Source organism: Emys orbicularis, chromosome 5 (assembly GCF_028017835.1).
Source record: "Emys orbicularis isolate rEmyOrb1 chromosome 5, rEmyOrb1.hap1, whole genome shotgun sequence".
Classification (NCBI taxonomy): Eukaryota; Metazoa; Chordata; order Testudines; family Emydidae; genus Emys; species Emys orbicularis.
This window is the reverse complement of record NC_088687.1, coordinates 114,483,427-114,505,298: the sequence shown is the minus strand read 5'-3', so window position 1 is coordinate 114,505,298 and position 21,872 is coordinate 114,483,427. Positions and strand designations below refer to the sequence as shown.

Sequence of the window (21,872 nt, the reverse complement as noted above, 5' to 3'; positions counted from 1 at the left end):
TTTGTTTTCCACTGGGGAGGATATATTAACAAATTCATCTTTCTGGCCCTCACAAAAATATGGCTTAATTCTTTAAAATTAACGATGACCCTGACACCTGCTTATATGTATCCTACTTGTTATTAGATACAATTATTTTTACAGAAGGATTCCTTTTCTAATATGCAAGTAAACCTTAATAGTTGAAGAGGGTACATTATAGATCTAAGAGACCAAAAGATTGATATGTTGGTGGTTGTGCAGTTTCACTTAACTTCTTATGGATTAATTTATTTTAAAACGTAAGGAATTACCTGTAATAAGATTAATAGCCAAGAGCTAGATTTTGCCATAAATTTTTAAGAGAAACTCCGCACTGAGTTGAAGTTTCTTTTGAAAGTCAATTACATGATGTGGCCCTACATGTGTAATGTAGTCTTACATTCATATAGGATAATTAGCCTATACAAAGGCAAATTTAAGCAAAAAACATGTCTGACACTGTATGTGTGAGAGAAAATTTACAAAAAATAGAAAAACAGGTAAGTGTTTCTGGATATGTTTGATTTGGTTTAGAAAAAATAATCTAAACCTAAATTTTAATTGGAAAAAGGGCACAGATGTTGAATTTTGAATGTATAAAGCAAGTACTCATTCTTATGTAGACATATGCTTTATGACATTACACCACCAAAATTACATATTATTTAAAATCCAATGTAAATACTTGAAAATTAATTTAAAAACTGCAATCTGAAGACAGCTGGTCTCTCTTAGATTCTATTAAGTCACATATTTAAAATAACTGCCTAGCTTCTAACAAATTTATAATGAATTTATACTACTGAAAGTTCAAAACAGCTTCACTGTTTAATATTTGTGAATCTGTCAAGACCCTGAACTGCAAATTTGGTTATTAGCAAAACGATAGTGTATCGGCCCACCAAAATGAAAACTTGATATTCATTTTGATAAACTGAAAAGGTTTGAAATGTCACAGCAGCAAATATGTTACAGTTACAGTGAGTTTTTTGTTTTTCAATATAAGGAGTGTGACAATCCTTAAATGAATTTTAAGTAGTCATAACATTAATTAACCAGCACATTTAATATCCATTCTCAAGCTCATTCTGTGCACATTATGAACATGCTGTAAGTTGCATTCCAACTTTCTTTTTAAACCTTAGAAGTTATTTTATTTTCCAAACTAAAAAGGAAAATTATGTTAATAATTAAGTTTAAATTATTTTATACTTAGTATTCCATCTTATTTCATATTTAATAATTCTATAGCTACAGTAATTTGTCAGTTTTCATAAATGTATATTCTGTAAACACCAATTTCTTGCTAAACAAACAATTATTCTTAAAATGATAAAAATGCAGTTTTTTGTCTGTTAACACACATTTTTATTAATGAAATGTTTTGGTTTTTTCTAGTTGTATTGGAGATCTAGTTATGATGTATTTTTTCTTCTTCCACAGAATGTACTACCTCCTACTAATACTTCACATATCCATTTCCTTGGTAAGGAACTAACTTTGTAAAAGAAAAATAATCCCTTGATTTGTGTATTTTGAACTACTTACAAACTATTGCAAGTAATTTGTGAAGTATAAAAGTTTGCAAACCATGGGTCATGTATTTCCATAATAAGATGGTTTATTCAATGGCTAATGTGGTTCTTTACCAACTAAAAATAATGCTTCACATGACAAATATTTGTTTTCCCAAAACATTTTATGCTATTGACTACTAAAGAAAACCTGAATCTTTTTCACCTATTTATACAAGGATTTTATTAAATACACACTATCAGAATTAAGGGAGAACTCTATAATTCTGTCCACAGTGAAAACCCTGAATAAAACTACTTTTCAAAAGGCATGTATGTGGTTTTTGAACTGTATAATTTCATGTCTTCTGTCAGTGTGAGCATATGTATTTCTCATATGTGTGTGTGTATACAGACAGACATACACACACACACACACACACACACACACTAAACAATTTGCTAACAATTAATCTACACAGGCTTGCTGCTGTTTTTGCAGCTGCCAGTCCCTGAATCTGTCATATTAAATAACCCAGTGTCTGGTAATCGAAGTTTCTTCTTCGGCGGAGTCTTCAGTGTTCCAGATCTTTCTTTAACTTTGTATTCTAAAGTGCTGTGAGGTACCCCATAAATTCCTTGTGCTTTGGAAACACTCATTTTCCCACTCATTACCATAGCAATAGCTTCTTCCATTATTTCATGATCGTATTGCCTATAACGGCCACGTTTTTTCCTTGGTTGTTTATTGTCTTTGCGATCCAAACCATCTTCTGTATTTTCAGATGTTCCGTCAACTGTTCCATTCTTAACATTAAGACATAAAGGAGAGAGGTCCCCATGCAGAAAGTAGGAGTCAACACTTGAGTGAGTTACAGGTCCAGAACATTCAATTTTGTTCTGTTTAGGGAGTATATTTTTCAATTTTTGAAGAGCTGATCCGTCTAAGACTGAGGAGGTTTTGGAAACATGGTACATGACATCCAGAAGACCAGCATTATCAGATTGTGGTTTGGACGCAGAACTTATTCTTAGCTGAGGAATTTTTAACTGTACAGTAGGATTTGAAGTTTCATATTGTAGACTTTCACTTTTTTCTTTAAACTGAGTGACCATTCTCTGTAGAGTTAACTGGTGGAGGTAACTGGAAGCTGTTGGGAATTTTAATTCTGAGGTTTCAAGTAGACTGAGTTTACTCTTTTCTGTGCGCTCTGCTTGAGCTCTTGCCCACAAGGCTACTTTTTGCAGCACTGCACAAGTTTCTTTTCTGTCTTTAAATGAATAACTATCATTGAAATCTCGAGTTTTGTTTTTAAAAAGTGCAGGCTTTCCTGCTGGTAAGGCTTCTAAGTGGAGAAGTAAAGTTTTTTGAGGTATGCCATAAAGTATGCCTGCTTTATTTATGTCCAGTGCTCCAGACTGAATGTCTTTCAAAGCTTTTGAGAGCAAACCATCTGCAAACTCAGCACTTCTTTCCACATAGTCCTCTCTGTGTCTGTGTAGTCTCCTGGATGGATGGAATGAAACGATGGTAAACTGATGTATGAGAGACTCTCACACAGCTATGGAAGGGAAGGGTCCACTCCTTTATTATACTCCTTGCTTAGGTAACATCACTGCTTCTGATACTTTTAAGTCTTTGAGATGTAGTAGTTATTGATTATCATAGTAAAATGCTACAGTTCTGGTAGGACAATGTGTCAAAATCATACGGTGGCTTCTACAGCAGCCCTTCCAAGAACTTTAAATCCTACTTCAGTATTTGATAATATTCTCATGTGTTTGCTATATTCCCTTTGATACATGCTTGCAGAGCAACACTTATAATTTTAGTTATGCAATTAACATTCCATTAAGTACCCAAATCCTAAATGAGATTTTGTTAGTAGAAACGTGACGTTACCGCTAAACAAGTAATAAAAGAGTCAACCCCCTTATAGAAAATTTGCAGTGATAGGTACATTACCAAACACAAAACCACCAGATTTCCACAAGACTAATTTTTCTACATTCATAAGATAAGTGCTGTAATTAACAATTAAGTCCCATTTTGTCAATATACAAGTCAGTTTTTAAAATTCTAATCACTATTTATATTTTTCTAATTATAAATCAAATAATTTTAAAACTTGTTCATATCAATAAATTAACAGAACACAATTTTACACAATTCAACAAATAAAGCTAAATGTATTATTTGGAATAAATTATTTTGTAAGATGTACAGGTGACAAAAAGGGTCCTGCTATGGCTAGTGGATGGGAGGATGCCAAAATTATAACAAAATCTAACAGAACAATGTATTTCACTATTTTTGTTTCAGTTAATGTAATGGTAGCTTTCAGCACATGAAACAACATTTTTAGTTTTTAATGCTGAATGGACATATTTAGCAGTTTGCCACCACACACCATAGGCAAAACCATGATGTAAGTATAACAATTAGGAACTCTCTCTCTCACATTAAGAAATATTGAAGATAATAGCTGTTTAACTTGTTCATGTTAGCTGAAGGATATTTTTAAAATATAATCTGGATGTTATGTTTTTGTGCAAAATGGAAGTTTCCTAAATAAAACCTTGAAGAATAAATTTACGTTTTCTTCTACTGTCCTACTCTTTTGTATTATGTAATTAAGTTTTCAGTTCATTTTTAGTAACATGAACTAAAGTTTGGTGATTGTTCTGATAACTTTTCTTTAACAGAAAGAAAAGAAAAAGACAATGAAACAAATGATATATACATAGACACACACTTATGAGTGAAACTCTTGAGGAAAGCAAAATATAAACTGAATTTGTGTGTCAATATATACTGTACAAGTATGTTATAAAAAAATAATCTGCCTTCATAGAGTTTTTTTTAGTGTTTCCTTTTACATATATTAAACATATTTAAATGATGCTTACCCAGACACTGAATTTTCAGATGATAATGGATCATATGTTGACTCTTCCAGCCTTGCATTTTTCTTTGTAGAGAGATCTAGCACTCCATCCCCTGTAATAAAATAATCATAATAATTTAAAATAATCATAATAATTTAAGAAATTAAGGATTTTTTGGAATTCTGTTACTGAATTTTTATACACATGGCACAACGTTTTAATATATGACCTATGTTGTAATATTTCTGACATCTTGGTTCCATTAACAGTGTGAAATGTTGAGTAGTTAACTTTTTGCAAAATTAATTTGTAAAAGTTAAACAAGATTTTTTTTTTAAAAAGATGAGTCAAAATAAAAAAGTGGGCCTATGGTCATACATAGGAATCAGGGGGCTTAAAAATAGATATTTATTAGGCCATAAAATAGAATTCTCATCCCTTGTTTCTTCCACAGATATACTCTAAGATTATACTTGCCATTCCAAACAGACCAATAAGCCATTAGTAATAATGGTTTGATATGTGGGTCATAAATCTGAACATACGTAGTTCAAGATAAAGTTAATATTAATAAATAGCAGATCCATGATACACTAGTAATACAAGGATCCAAAATGATGACGATCATCAGAAAGATATATGTCAGAGAGGGCATCTGTGTGTTTGGGGGATGAGGTCAATGAAAGAACAGTTACTTATCCTACAGGAACTGTGGTTTTTCAAGATGTTGTAATCAGTGTGGATTCCACTGTAGGTTCGCATGAGCCCTATGCATACAAAACCCAAATCTTTTAGCTAGCAGTGTTTATCAGAACTGCACGTATTCCCACATGAAGGCGCACAGGATGGGGTGACTGCAACCCTCCCTCAGTTCCCTTGCATTTCAAAGCCTGTGTTCACCAAGAACTCCTGAAGTGGGGATGGAGGATGGGTTGTAGCAGCCATATTGACTACAACATCTTGAAAAGCCAGTTACAGTAGGGTAAGTAATAGTTTGTTATTCTTCGAGTAAGTGTCAGTATGCTGTAGGTGACTAGTAAGCACCCCACTGTAGGTGACTAGTAAGCAATATTCTCCTGAGATAGTGGGATTGAGGAGTCCCAGCTAATGAAACAGACAGATTGCAGTATCACTCTTCCGAACTTGGTATCTGCCCTGGCTGCCATGTCAAATGCATACTGTTCAACAAAGGTCAGTGGGTTACTCCAGGTGGTTGCCTTGCAAATCTCTGAGACTGGTGCATTTCTGAAGCAGGCCAATTATGAGGTCTCCTGTACTACAGTGGAGTTGTGTCCAAATGTTTGGTGGGAAGAAGGAGGGAATCTGGTAACAAATGGAAATGCAATGTCTAATTCATTTGGAAAGTTTCTGTGAAGAGATCACCAGGTCTTACTATACACCCGAAACAGCCACAAAGAGACAGTGAGAGCCAGAAGGATTTAGTCTTGTCTAGGTAGTAAAGTAGAAGTTCTGGAGACATCCAAGGTGTGATGTTTCTTTTCTCCTGCATTAGAGAGAGATTTTGGAAAGAAGACCAGTAAGGTAACTGACTGATTCAGTTGGTATTTTGAGATTACCTTGGGAATTAACTTAGGCTGTTGTCTCATTACTATATTGTCCCTGTAAAGTAGAGATCGTCCGGTCACTGAGTTTGTGCCAATGTGACAGCAACAAAAGTAGAATGTTTTGACAGATAGAGGCTTGAAGGGAATCACCAGGAGAACCACACTGAGGTCCCAGGAAGCAGTCTGGTCTCTAAATGGAGGGTAGGCATGAAGAATGTCCTTGGTGAATCTTGACACTGCAGGGTGTAAGAAAACTGAATGCAACTGAACTGGTGTATGATATGTTGATATTGCTAAGTGGACTCAGAGAGCTTAATGCCAGTCCTGATTGTTTCAAGAGCAGTATGTAGTCTAGGATCCTTGGAATCGGGGCTTCAACCAATTCAGGTTGTTTTGGGCTGCCCATATGGAAACCTCTTGCATTTGCAGAGCAGATACTTCTAGTGGAAACTTTCCTGCTATGCATAAGAACTGTCTGGAGCATTCTCTATCAGTAGTGCTCATCTGGCCAGCATCCAAGCAGTCAGGTGTAGTGACTGCAGGTCTGGATGTTCAGGGATATTGTGTTCATACAAACAGGAAAAATGAATGGGAGATTGACTGGACATATGGAGTAGGTCTGGCAGCCAAAATTGTCTTGGCCAGTATGAGGAGATCATGATAGTGGTGGCCTTGTCCCATCTGATCTTTGATATTATTATGGTAATCAGGGGGGTTAATGATAAGATGCAAAGGAGAGCTTGACACCAGCAGAGTAGAAAGACATATGGTAGAGATCCTAGGCTCACGCCGCCTCTATAATAGAAGGTGTTGCATTTGACATTCTCTGTGGTGGCAAACTGGTCTTTGGTCAGAGTCCCCCACCACTGCTGAATATCATGTCTAGGATGAATTTCCAGTGACTACTGATGGTTGGTTATCACGTCTCTGCTTAAGAAGTCTTCAAGGTAATTGCTGACCGCTGGAAAGTGCAGGGCCAGTGGGGGCCAGGGTTTACTCTGTGTTGATGACACCATTCCCAGACCTCGATGGTTTCCAGGTAAAGTGGGATCTATCAAGCGCCTCCTTGTTTGTTGATATTGTGCATCACAGATGTACTGTCCATCAGGATTTGTGCTACAGAATTCCGTCGAACTGACAGGGATGCTATACAGGCCAATCTGATGGCCCTCAGCCCTAGAACGTTCATGTGCAATTTCTTGCAATTGAGGTGATTCAGGTGGGCCCCCAACCTCTCACTTATGCATCCATATTAAGTATAGTTTGCACAGGAAGGAGTTGAGAAACATACCATTTTCTCACATTCAAGGGGGTCATCAGGCGAGTTCTCACAGGATTTGGAATGTTACAGTGGCCTATCTGTTCATATTGTTTTTGGCTGGGGAGTACACTGTTCTTTGATAGTGTTGTAATGGTCTCAAGCAAAGTCTGGCAAGCAGTATCATGTACGTACACAACATATGACCTAGTAATCCCATGCAAGCATGATGGTCTTGACCTTATTTCATGTATGATTGATCAAAGGGAACAGAATCTGTCCTCTGGCAGATATAATCATGCTGACAGAGTCAAGTAGGGTCTCCTATGAAGCCTATCATCTGGGATGGAGTGAGAGATGACTTTTTGTAGTTCACCATTAGCCCTGAGACAACAGGGTGAGGATTCAAGCTAGGACTATCTTGGTCATGTCATGGAGCTTGTCCTTGATCAGCCAGTTGTCCAGGTACATGTAGATGTTTCCTTAGATGTGCCACTATCACTGTCAGGCGCTCAGTGAATACTCTTGGAGCAGTGGAGAGTATGAAGGGTAGCACCTTGTATTGGTAATGATTGAATCCTAATGTTAATCTGAGGTACTTCCTGTGGGCAATATGCAAATTCATGTCCTGCAAGTTAAAAGCCATGAACCAGTCTTGATCTTGGTGCGATAGAATGATGGAAGCAAGTGTTACCATCCTGAATCTGAGGCATCAAATATATTTGTTGAGCCTCCTCAGGTCTAGAACAAGATGAAGGCCACCTTTCTTCTCTCAAATGAGGAAATACCAGGAGTAGAAGCCTCTTTCCCAGTACTCCTAAGGCACCTCTCCTATGGCATCTAGACAGAGCAACGAGGCCATTTCTGTTTGTAAAAGGCTCTCACGAGAAAGGTCCCTGAAGATGGATGGGGAAGGGGATTGTGGTGGAAAGGGAAAGAAACTGGATGGTATGGCCACACATGACAATATCCAGCACCTACCTAGGGGTTCCAGGGCAGTAGATCAAGGTAAAATTGAACAGGGATCAGAACTGTGGGATATGCATGCTCACTGGCCCACTGGAGCTGTTGTTGGTGCAGGGCCTTGGCCCTGCGCAGGTACTACAGGTTCTTGTGGTCCGTAAACACTTGGACTAGATGACGGGCCCCTTCCAAGTAGTGTTGCCACTCTTTGAAGGCAGCCTTAACTGCTTGGAGCAGCTTGTCCAAGATCTCAGTTTCACTCCGCAGATGTAAGCTTCCTTGAGTAACAGGTGAAGGGATGCAGTGTTTGTTTGAGTTTATGCCTTTGAAAGAGGAGTTACCTGATCGCTGTTCTACAGGTGTCAGCTTTCACAATGAAAGCTTGTGCCATGCTGGAGTGGGCCAATACTGGAGTAGTGATGAAGGCAAGCTTCAATTGCACAAATGTGTGCTGGGCTTCTGGTGACCAACAGAACTTGGCATTTTTTCCAGAGTAGAGTGAAGTTTATTTTGAAAAATTTGAAATGAACCTCCAGTAGAAGTTCACAAAGCCTAAAAGTCCTTGCTGGTCATGAACATTACAGGGGCCTGACTAGTTGTGGATAGCCTGGACCTTACACAAATCCATCGATTCCTTCCAGGGACCAGATGAAACCCACAAACTCAGTTGAGGTCTGATCAAATGTGCAGGTCTCTCATTTAGCATAGAGACCATGTGTTGTTGTCTCTCCAGGACAGTGGGGACATGAGTTGTGTGTTTGTCCAGCTCATCTGAGAAGATTAATATATCATCTAAGTACACTGCCACAAACTGTTCCAGTAGGCCTCATAGCACATCTTTAATGAAGTGCTGGATAGTTGCTGGGGCATTAGTCAGTCTGAATGGCATAACTAAATATTCGAAGTGGCCATAGCAGATCCAAAAGGCAGTCCCCATCTCTGATATGGATGAGATTGTAAGCTCCCTAGAGATCCAGTTTTGTGAATATGCAGGTAGCCCCCACGCGGTCCAACAAATCGGCTATAAGGAGTAGCTGGTAACGGTTCCAAATTATCTGATTTATGGCTTGGTAATCGACACAGAGGTGGAGGCTGTCATTCTTTTTTACAAAAAGGACCAGGGCACTGGCTGGTGAAGTTGATTTGCAGATGAACCCCCAGGCCAGGTTCTCTTGGAGATTCTCACAATGCTGCCAGTTTAGGCTATGACACCGCATATATCCGCCCAAACAGCAGCTTTGCCTGTCGGGCAGTCGCAGTCTGCCTCATGTAGGGGGAAGTTTTCTGCATTCTTCTTCTCAAAAGACATTAGTGTATTCACGGTACTTGGGGGGAAGTTCCATAGTTCCTTTAGTGGGTGTTTCAATGTGGACAACTACACCTATTTGAGCCGTCTTGGGTGTGGGTGCAAAGTCTGCTAGTCCATGGCCATGCGGTCAGCAGAATTCCAATGGGAAGAGAACTTTCAGTTCTTATCAGTGAATGAGGGGGTCATGAAAGGTCATGCCAAGGATCGGGGGGAAAATGCAGGGAATAAATCACACCAAATTGTATTATTTCTCTGGCATCCAGGGGGACAGTCTCCTCCAAAACTCTATCTGAAGATAGTGGAGAGCTGTCAACAATTTCAATTGGTCGGGTATGGCCTTGTGTAGCAGGGGAATCTATAGGGCCTGAGCTGCAGCTGCAGCCATGAAATTGTCCGCGGCTCCTGAATCAATGAGGGTCTGTTGGAGGGGAATCTGTCAGGGATCCCATAGGATGTGAAGCTGAATACACACCTGCAAATGAGAAGCCCATGGATGGGGCTCAAGGTGCATATCAGTGAGGACTAGGGTATGGGGATATTCTCTTCTCTCACGGTGCAGGCCAGTTCCCTCCACCAGGCCTGGGTTAGCTTGTTTCTCTGAGCTCTTCGGCGTTCATACTGGGCAGAATGAGATGGTATGGTCAGGATAACCACAGCAGAAGCACAGGTTGCACTGATGGTGCCGTTCCTTTTCCTCCTTTCTTATCCCTTTGTTCTCGCAGCTGATTATCTATGCAGATAGTGAGGTCCACACAAAGGGCTCTTGGTGTCTCTACGTGGGGCCAGTGCGTTTTTGATTTATTCCCGTAAGCCCCACTGGAACTGATACAGCTGCACTACTTTGTTCCACTCTGATGCAACAGTGATAAGTTTATGGAGGGGATGGTATGATGGGATAGCCTAATTTTGGCAATTAATTGATCTTTGACTATTAGCGGTAAATATGCCCAATGGCCTGTGATGGGATGTTAGACGGGGTGGGATCTGAGTTACTACAGAGAATTCTTTCCTGGGTGTCTGACTGGTGAGTCTTGTCCACATGCTCAGGGTTTAGCTGATCGCCATATTTGGAGTTGGGAAGGAATTTTCCTCCAGGGCAGATTGGAAGAGGCCTGGGGAGTTTTCCCCTTCCTCTGCAGCGTGGGCACGGATCACTTGCTGGAGGATTCTCTCCACCTTGAATTCTTTAAACTAGGATTTGAGGACTTCAATAGCTCAGACATAGGTTAGTGGTTTGATACAGGAGTGGATGGGATTCTGTGGCCTGTGTTGTGCAGGAGGTCAGACTAGATGATCATAATGGTCCCTTCTGACCTTAAGGTCTATGATTCTATGATTAAGTGTGCTGCACAGGAGGTCACTGGGTCTTGCCCCCACTGGAGTCCCCTCAGGGTGACCTGCAGTCATCGAAGATGGCTGACACTGCTTGGAGAAAAGCATACCAGTCTGACAGCAGAGGGCTATAGCCTTCCAGAAAGAGGGATGGCCAGTCTAAAACATCTCGTCAGCAGGTATAGATGGCCTGGTCAGAGGTATAGATTTGGGGATGCATCAGAAACAGAAGGCAGCACTGGTTCATGAAGTGCTGGAACTGCTGGTGGTTCCCATCAAGCCACTGGAGCAACGGTAGCGGAGCCCCCTGTTTAGGGCAAGGCACTGCATGCTGCGTTCACAGCACAGTATTCTCAGTGCTGACCTGCCTCACTTGCAGCCTCTGGTTATCCAAGGTCAGTGTGCAACTTGGGCCTGTAGTGCTTGATTATCCGTAAGACTACATTTTAGTCACGGGTATTTTTAGTAAAAGTCATGGATACTTCACGGGCAGTAAACAAAAATTCACGGCCCATGATCTGTCCATGAATTTTACTATATACCCCTAACTAAAACTTGAGACGGGGGACCACGGGTGCTCAGGGGGGCAGGCTGGGGGCGCTGCAGGATGGTGGCCCGGGACCTCCGCTGGTGCTGGGGGTGGGAGGGAAGGCAGGTGGTTGATTATCCGTAAGACTACATTTTAGTCACGGGTATTTTTAGTAAAAGTCATGGATACTTCACGGGCAGTAAACAAAAATTCACGGCCCATGATCTGTCCATGAATTTTACTATATACCCCTAACTAAAACTTGAGACGGGGGACCACGGGTGCTCAGGGGGGCAGGCTGGGGGCGCTGCAGGATGGTGGCCCGGGACCTCCGCTGGTGCTGGGGGTGGGAGGGAAGGCAGGTGGCGGCACGTGGCCTGGGACCCCCACTGGTGCTGGGAGGGAGAGAGAGTGGCTGGGTAGCAGCGTGCGGCCCGGGACCCCTGCTGGTCCAGGAGAGGGAGGGTTTGCGGGGCTGACAGGCTCCCTACCCGGCACGTCCCTGTAGCTCCTAGGGGGAGGGGCGGCCAGGAGGGCTCTGTGCACTGCTCACGCCACAAGCACTGGCTATGCAGCTCCCATTGGCCGGGAACCGCAGCCAATGGGAGCTGCAGGAGCAGCACACGCAGGCATGGGCAGCGTACAGAGCCCCCCTGGCCGCCCCTCCCACGAGAAACTGCAGGGAGATGCCAGTGGGAGCCGGGGAGCCCTCCTCCCCCAGGTAAGCGCCGCCACACACCCCGAACCCCCTGCCCCAGCCCTGAGCCCCCTCCCACACACCCAAACTGCTGCTGCTGGCCCAGGGGCTGCCTGGCTAGGGCAGCCCCTGAGCCAGCACCAGCCACTGAAGAAGTCATAGAGGTCACAGAATCTGTGACCTCAGTGACAGACACGCAGCTTTAATTATCCGCCTGGAGGTGGAAGGCCCATTCAGGCAAGTCCAATGCTTCTAGGGGCTGCAGTGGTGCTTCTGGGTCCATCCTTCTCACACCAGGCTCAGTCCCTCAGGGTACCTGTGATCTGAACAAGCTGTTATGGCTGGGTCATGGGCAGCCAGAGTCCACAGTCACAAGACAGGAGTCAGCTGGGCCAGGATACTAGGAGGTCCGAAGCAGGAGACAACTGGAGGCCAGAACCACAAGTCAGGAACCAAAGTCAGGCCAGGTCAGGATACCAGGTGGACTGAGGCAGGAGACAAACTGGAGATCAGAAATACAAATCAGATGCCAGGAGTTATGCTGGGTTAGGATGCCAGGAAAATCAAGCCGGGGGAGCAAGAGCAGGAAGCACAAAACACACAGTCCAGAACAGGGTAGAGCCCAGTTTGTTCGGATAACTTCCTGTTCCTGCTGCTGGCTTAAGTAGAGCCTGCAGGCCAATCAGCTGCTCTGGCACTCCACCAATAAGACCGCAGGTGCAGAGCTCAAACTGGGGCTAGGCTTCATAAGTCCCAAGTAAGCGAGCATCAGCAGACTGCTAGGTGGAGGGTTGGAGTGTAGCTGTTCCTATAAATCCTGTGAATCCAGGTTTGAGACGTGTGGGTCATGACACACACACTGATTGCTGCCAGTGGACTTGTACAGAAGTAAGGGAAAGGTCAGCCTTTTTGAGAGAAACTAGTCCAAAATGGAAGGAATAACCACTGACTGACATCCCCAAATGGAGAAACGTTTCCACTTGGCTAAATAGGACTCCTAGTGGAGTCTCTTTGTATTGTTATTAAGGATGGTTTGTACAGCTTCTGAGCAGGAAAGTATTAGGGTTGATGCCCATCCAAAAACCAAGCTGTGGGATGAAGCTCTCGGGATTGGAATGCTTGATCCTGCCTTTCGCCTGGGTCAAGAGATTTGAAAACTATTACATTCTGATCAGAGGATGGGATGACAACTGTCTGGTCCAACGGGGGGGCAATGAAGATGACGTGCCCTATCTTGACAAATTTTCTTCAGGACTCCAGGAAGGAGTTGTAAAGGAGGAAAGGCACAGTTCAGATAATTTGGTTAGAGAAGATGGAGGACATCACCTTGAGAATGTAGCCCTTGAGCACCTCAGGAGCAATGCGTGTTGCATTTCTTGTTTGTTTGAGAGATGAACATATCCCAGGTGGGAATCCCCCACTGAGCAAAAATGTTTGCTACTGACTCACGCAATTTCCACTCATGTGGCCCTGGAAGGTAAGCTGCCAAAAACGTGATTTAATTCTTGATACATCAACTCCATAGGCTGAGTGCTTCTATACAGAGGGGAATTGATCTCACACCTATGCGTTTGTTGATGTAAAGGATGGTTGTCATATTGTCTGAGAACATGGTTGTACCACGTGAATTGCAGAAAAACTTTGCAAGTTTCTCAACTACCTGGAACTCCAGAAGGCTGATGTGCAGACGGCTTCTCAAGGTGTCCAAGTGCCCTGAGTCATATGGCTGTCCATGTGTGCTCCCCCCAGCCTAAGTGAGACGCATCTATAAGAGGGACTCCACTTCCTGTCTGAGAATCTGCTCATGAGAACGGTCCCTGAAGAGGGACAGGAATGGAGATTTTGGAGGAGATACAGAAGTAAATTCGATCTTATAGCTATATTAGATGACATCTAAAACCCACTTGTCCATTGTAGCGGCACTTCAGTTGTAGAAACAAAGTGCTAAAGGACTTCCGAATGGTATACAAGGATAGGGTAGTGGTGGTATTGTTAATGGTCTACATCTCTCAAACTCCTGTCAAAAGTATATTTTCACCAGGGGATGGGATTGAGATGATACAGCAGGGAAATGATACAGAGTACTCTCTGCCTTTTACAAGGAGGGTCATAAGATAGCTGGAGATAAAACTGTTGAGATCCTGGTCTAAGTCTGTAAGATTGCCTGTAATATTTCCTTTTCAGGGCAGGTGTATATATTCCCAGGGAGCAGAGGATGGCTCTAGAGTTCTTTAAAGTGTGCAAAGACTCAATTGTAATTTCACTGATAAAGTGGGCTTCATTGAAGAACAGGTCTTACATCCCGAGGTGTGTAACCATGACTCACAGCACATCACGATGGCTATTGCCATCAACCAGGATGATGTGTCTGCTGCATCAACTGCTGATTCAAGTGCAGTTCTGGCCACTAGCTTTCCTTCATCAGTAAGAGCCTGGAAATGAGCTCTGTCTTGTTGTGCTAGCTTGTCTACAAAATCCATAAATTTTCAGTAGTTGAGATAGTGGGTTAAAAGGAATTGTACTTTCTTGGCTGGGATAAAATACGGTTACAGATTAAGCTTTGTTGTCTGGAAGTGTTATACGGGATCCCATATTTTCCAGCATGTTGCATCTGGAGAAGTTGTAGAGGTACTCAAGGCAAGGGGAGTACCAGCTGGTGTAAGGTGAGTGTCAGAGAGGAAGCTGGTACCAGGAGGCTCTGGATCTCCTGCATGGAATAACAGATTTCAGAGGAGGAGATGGTTGCTGTTGTGGTGGCTCAGATCCTCCCAAAGAAAAGAAAGGGTCTCTGCTGAAGTCTTGGAGTGCAACTGCCTACTTGATGGAGCACTGAGGATGCAGGTTTGACTGGTATGGTGGTTTTCGAGCCCAGATCTATTGGTTTCAATACCACTCTCATAGATTGTTCTAAGAGATGGAGCCTGAGTCTTGCATTCCATGATTTTCAGGTTCGGGTGCAGAATGAAAGGCAAACTGAGCACCTGCTTCAGACATGGGATTTGCCCAGACAGAAAAGGCATCTGCTGTGCCCATCTTAAAGCAGAATTAGTCCAACCCAGGATGAGCAAGGTTTAAAGCCTTCGGGTTTTGATTCCAGGATTTTGGGGTCCTTGTACAAGGGTGCCTTGCTGTGGGTGGGGAGTGGTCAAAGAATTTTTGAACCAGTTGAGGATTAGTCAGTCCAAGATGCTGTAAGAAGGTTGTTCTAAAGTTTTCCAGAAATTTAGATGAAGATTGCTGACAACTCTCATGCGAGTTGAAAGGATACCGATAGGTTCCATTTCTCTGCCAATGGCAGTAAAAGGGAACTGAGGGAGGGTCATAGCTGTCACACCCTTTATGCTTTAATGTGGGAGCAAAAGGCAGCACAAGACACATGCACTACCCCAAATACACACTGCTAGCTAAAAGAATGTAGTCCTTATACACATGCACACCGACACACAAGGACAACAGATTTATTTATTTATTGGTCCTTCTCCAAATCTTCTCCATGAAAAGTTTAACTGTATTGGTTGGATGGGTAAGGAGAAATTTGAATGTGATTGCATGACTATTCTAGTAAAGTGGATATCAAATATATAGTCTATGTATCACAACTTGACTTTTAAAGTTCCCTGGGCTATACACTTTGCATCTCTATACAAAAGATAAATGTCTAAAAATAAAACAATGTACCGTATATACTCGTTCATTAGCCAGTTCGTTTATAAGCCAACCCCCAAGATGGTTAGGTAAAAATAGCAAAAACCGTATGACCCTTTCATAAGCCGACCCTATATTTCAGGGGTTGGCAAACTTTGGCTCCCAGCCGTCAGGGTAAGCCGCTGGTGGGTCAGGACGTTTACTTGGAGCGTCTGCAGGCATGGAGCCCCTCAGCTCCCTGTGGCTGCACTGAGGGGCTCCATGCACTTCCTGCAGCTCCCATTGTCTGGGAACGGCAAACGGCGGTCACAGGGAGCTGAGGGGCTCCATGCCTGCAGATGCTCCAGGTAAACAAAACGACAATGTATCAAAATATTCAATTCAATGATTCCATAGAGTTTAAAATCATCAAATTTTGGTGTAGACCCGTTTATAAGCCAACCCCCGCTCTTTGATGCGTCACTTTTTTACCAAAAATATTCGGCTTATGAACGAGTATATATGGTAATAAGTAAACTACTTATAAATAAAACCACTCATAATAATTAAAATTAAATATGTTGGAGGGGACACAACACTAAAGAAAAAAGTAAAACACTGACAGGGATTGGGGTGGGTAAGAATGTATTCAGGACCTACACCAACTAAGGGCTTTAAAAAACAACTGTCAGGTAAATCTGTCAATTTGAAGGCAGCTAATGTAAAGAGCACAGGGCAGACATAATGGGTAAAATCTGGGCTCCATTAAAGTTAATGGCTAAACTCCCATCCTCAGGGTTATACTTTGCTGTTGAAAATCTAAGTGTAAAACTAGAAAGAAAAAACCTGTATAGATTAGGAAAATCCTGAACTTTGGAATATGGAGGTTAAAAGTTGATAATTTCCATAACATTTCTTCCTCTTTTTAAACTTTTGCTCAGTCTTTTTCTCCAGCTTATAATGAACTACTTTAATGTATTTAATTTCATTTCTATCATAACTATTACCTTCCCTCGCCTCCTTTCATTTAACCTTTGCTATCATTTTTTGTCTGAGCTATTTCTGCTCAGCTATATCAATGCAGTGTTAAGTTTGTATGGTTAAACATTAAAAATATCTAGATTATACCAAAATTATGGTTGTACAAGCAACCTTAACTCTGTCCTTTTTGCTTTATGACAGTTAATCACATACCATTTGTAGTCTTTTATATTTAAACTTAATTTAGTGATTTTGTATTCAAACTACAATAGGTTCAGCTCCTGTTGCTAGTTCAAACTTGACAAAAAGATGCTTTTCTCAAATTTGGAGACTCCAGGAACATACAAAGAACAAAGGTAGTGATCACAGACACAATCACAAATATAAAGTCTTATCTGTACTACAAGTTTTATTACAGCAATACGTAAAGTTACAATTACCGTTGCATATATAAATCCTACAAAAACCCATGCAATGACGAATACTGAAGTCATACTCACATCCCCAAAAATATTCTAAGGTCTCATGTATCTCTCATCAAATGATCAGAAGAACATAAGAATGGCCCAAAGGTCTATCTAGGCCAGTATCCTGTCTTCAGACAGTAGCCAATGCCAGGTGCCCCAGAGGGAATGAACAGAACAGGTAATCGTCAAGTGATCCATCCACTGTCGCCCATTCCCAGGTTCTGGCAAACAGAGGTTAAGGACACCATCTCTGCCCATCCTGGCTAATAGCCATTGAGGGACCTATCCTCCATGAACTTATCTAGTTCTTTTTTGAACCCTGTTATAGTCTTGGCATTCACAACATCCTCAAGCAAGGAGTTCCACAGGTTGACTGTGCGTTGGGTGAAAAAATACTTCCTTTTGTTTGTTTTAAACCTGCTGCCTATTAATTTCATTTGGTGACCCCTAGTTCTTGTGTTGTGAGAAGGAGTAAATAACACTTCCTTATTTACTTTCTCCACAAGAGTCATGATTTTATAGACTTCTATCCTATCCCCCGTTAGTCGTCTCTTTTCCAAAATGAACAGTCCCAGTCTTATTAATCTCTCCTCATATGGCAGCCGTTCCATACCCCTAATAATTTTTGTTGCCCTTTTCTGAACCTTTTCCAATTCCAATATATCTTTATCTATATCTATCACGCAGTATTCAAGATGTGGGCGTGCCATGAATTTATATATAGGCAATATGATATTTTCTGTTTTATCTATTCCTTTCTTAATGATTCCCAACATTCTGTTTGCTTTTTTGACAGCCGCTGCACATTTAGTGGATGTTTTCAGAGAACTGTCCACAGTGACTCCCAGATCTCTTTCTTGAGTGGTAACAGCTAATTTGGACCCCATTATTTAATATGTATAGTTGGGATTATGTTTTACAATGTGCATTACTTTGCATTTATCAACATTTAATTTCATCTGCCATTTTGTTGCCCAGTCACCCAGTTTTGTGAGATCCTTTTGTAGCTCTTCGCAGTCTGCTTGGGACTAAACTATCTTGAGTGGATTTATATCGTCTGCAAATTTTGCCACCTCACTGTTTACCCCCTTTTCCAGATCATTTCTGAATAGGTTGAATAGAACTGGTCCCAGTACAGACCCCTGGGGGACACCACTATTTACCTCTCTCCACTCTGAAAACTGACCATTTATTCCTACCTTTGTTTCTTATCCTTAACCTTGTCAAAGGCTTTTTGAAAATCTAAGTACACAATATCCACTGGATCCCCCTTTTCCACATGCTTGTTGACCTCCTCAAAAGAATTCTAGTAGATTGGTGAGACATGACTTCCCTTTACAAAAACCATGTTGACTCTTCCCCAAAAAATTATGTTCATCTAGGTGTCTGAAATTTTGTTCTTTACTATAGTTTCAACCAATTTGCCTGATACCGAATTTAGGCTTACCGGCCTGTAACTGCCAGGATCACATTTCACATTTGAGTTCCTTCAGGACTCTTGGGTTAATACATTCTGGTCTTGGTGACTTATTACTTTTTAGTTTATCAATTTGTTCCAAAACCTCCTCTACTGACACCTCAACCTGGGACAGTTCCTCAGATCTGTCACCTAAAAAGAACGGCTCAGGTTTGGGAATCTCCCTCACATCCTCAGCAGTGAAGACCGATGCAAAGAATTCATTTAGTTTCTCCATAATGGCCGTATCCTTGAGTGCTCCTTTAGCATCTCGATCGTCCAGTGGCCCCACTGGTTGTTTAGCAGGCTTCCTACTTTTGATGTACTTAAACTGTTTTTTGCTATTACTCTTTGAGTCTTTTGCTAGCTGTTCTTCAAATTCTTTTTTGGCCTTCACTTGCCAGAGTTTATGCTCTATTCTATTTTCCTCAATAGGATTTAACTTCCACTTTTTAAAGGATGCCTTTTTGCCTCTAACCACTTCTTTTACATTGTTGTTTAGCTATGGTGGCACTTTTTTGGTCATCTATAGTTTTTAATTTGGGGTATACATTTAAGTTGAGTCTCTATTACGGTGTCTTTAAAAATTTTCCATGCAACTTGCAGGGATTTCACTTTTGGCACTGTACCTTTTGATTTCTGTTTAACTAACTTCCTCATTTTTATGTAGTTCCCCTTTCTGTACTTAAAACATTTTTTGTTATTACTCTGAGTGTCTTTGGCTAGCTGTTCTTCAAATTCTTTTTTGGCCTTCCTAATTATATTTTTACACTTCATTTGCCAGAGTTTATGCTCCTTTCTATTTTCCTCGCAAGGATTTAACTTCCACTTTTTAAAGGATGCCTCTTTGCCTCTCACTGTTTCTTTTACTTTGTTGTTTAGCCACGGTGGCTCTTTCTTGGTTTTCTATGTTTTTTAATTTGAGGTATACATTTAAGTTGGGCCTCTATTATGGTGTCTATAAAAAGTTTCCATGCAGCTTGCAGGGATTTTACTTTTTGCACTGTACCTTTTAATTTCTGTTTAACTAACTTCCTCATTTTTGTGTAGTCCCCCTTTCTAAAATTAAATGCTACAGTGTTGGGCTGCTGTGGTGTTTTCCCTGCCACTGGGATGTTAAATTTAATTATATTATGGTCAATATTACCAAGCGGTCCAGCTATATTCACCTCTTGGACCAGATCCTGTGCTCCACTTAGGAATAAATCAAGAATTGCCTCTCCTCTTCTGGGTTCCAGGGCTAGCTGCTCCAAGAAGCAGTCATTTAAGGTGTCAAGAAACTTTCTCTCTGCAACCCGTCTTGAGGTGACATGTATCCAGTTGAAATCTCCCATTATTACTGAGTTTTTTTATTTTAATAGCCTCTCTAATGTCCCTGAGCATTTCACAGTCACTATCACCATCCTGGTCAGGTGGTTAGTAATATATTCCTATTGCTATATTCTTATTATTAGAGCATGGAATTACTATCCATAGTACTATCCATAGAGATTCTATGGTACAGTTTGGTTCATTTAAGATTTTTACTTCATTTGCTTCTACACTTTCTTTCACATATAGTGCCACTCCCCCACCAGCACGACCTGTTCTGTCCTTCCGATATATTTTGTACCCTGGTATTACTGTGTCCCATTGATTATCGTCATTCCACCAAGTTTCTGTGATGCCTATTATATCAATATCCTCATTTAATACGAGACATTCTTGTTCACCCATCTTATTATTTAGACTTCTAGTATATAAGCATTTTAAAAACTTGTCACTTTTTAGCTGTCTGCCATTACATGATGTAATTGAATGGGACTTTTTTTCATTTGACTGTTTCTCATCAGATCCTAGAATCAAATAAAAAAAAAAAGTCCCATTTAATTACATCATCTATGAGGGTGGTTCCTTCTGGGGTTTCTTGTAGGTCTTCCCCCTTTTATGCAGCCAGTGAACCTCTTTCATATTGTTCTGACCATGCCTAAAACCTTATACATATGCATGACATTTTCAACCCTCTTTTCCTTATCTGTACTTCCACACCCCATGAATACTGGGGTACTCTGTCTATGTTGTTGTTGTCTTAGTTCCCCGTATATGCAGTAGGATCTATGTACAACATGTATCCATGGTAACCTGTGGTCAGAACAGAACTTTCCGTGATGTTACAAGCAGGAGTTTTGGGGTCTATTACAGTCTATTTTTCTGTAAGATGACCTTTCCAGTAATCTTGTAACCTAGGGTTATGCCTAGGTCACCTATTCATGTCAAATGTTCTAAAGTCTACAGTCTAGTATGGCTAAGCTACAATCCTACAGGCCTCAGCCTATAGGCCTTGCATTACAGCCATGCTTTACTTATATACCTAATACACACATCATTCCTAAATATTTGTCCATCTTATACTTCTATAATCCTACAATTTAAATCTATTTAGGATACATTGATTGTGTATGAAATATAGGGCTGTTGATGAATCGCAGTTATCTCACATGATTAACTAAAAAAATTTAATCACGATTAATCAGTTTTAATCGCACTGTTAAACAATAGAATACCAACTGAAATTTATTAAATATTTTGGATGTTTTTCTACGTTTTCATATATATTGTAATTGAAAACAAAGTGTATATTATTTTTTATTATAAATAATTGCACTGTAAAAATTATAAACAAAAGAAACAGTATTTCTCAATTCACCTCATACAGGTACTATAGTGCGATATCTTTATCATGAAAGGTGCAATTTACAAATGTAGATTTTTTTTAGTTACATAACTGCACTCAAAAACAAAACAATGTAAAACTTTAGAGCCTACAAGTCCACTCAGTCCTACTTCTTGTTCAGCCAATCGCTAAGAGAAACAAGTTTGTTTACATTTGCAGGAGATAATGCTGCCCGCTTCTTATTTACAATGTCACCAGAAAGTGAGAACAGACATTTAGCATGGCACTTTTGTAGCCCGCATTGCAAGATATTTACGTGCCAGATATGCTAAACATTCATATACCCCTTCATGCTTCGGCCACCATTCCAGAGGACATGCTTCCATGTTGATGATATTCGTTAAAAAAATAATGTATTCATTAAATTTGTGACTGAACTCGGGGGGGGGGGGGAGGGAGAGGAGAGAGAGACAGAATTATATGTCCTCTGCTCTGTTTTACCCGCATTCTGCTATATATTTCATGTTATAGCAGTCTCGGATGATGACCCAGCACATGTTGTTCATTTTAATAACACTTTCACTGAAGATCTGACAAAATGCAAAGAACATACC

General features: G+C 41.0%; 1 protein-coding gene across 3 annotated transcripts in view; it reads right to left on the bottom strand.

Annotated features, from left to right (window-relative positions):
• LCORL (ligand dependent nuclear receptor corepressor like) overlaps positions 1 to 21,872 on the bottom strand; it is a 181,214-nt gene that overhangs the window by 33,803 nt on the left and 125,539 nt on the right. The window contains exons 6-7 of one of the 3 annotated variants that reach the window (XM_065405224.1): positions 4,446 to 4,536; positions 2,010 to 3,042 (exon numbers count right to left, since the gene is read on the bottom strand). In XM_065405224.1, coding sequence (XP_065261296.1) covers positions 2,010 to 3,042; positions 4,446 to 4,536 — 1,124 coding nt within the window. Of the gene's footprint in view, positions 1 to 2,009; positions 3,043 to 4,445; positions 4,537 to 21,872 lie in introns of those variants that run through there. The other 2 variants (XM_065405225.1, XM_065405226.1) reach the window with 2 other exon arrangements.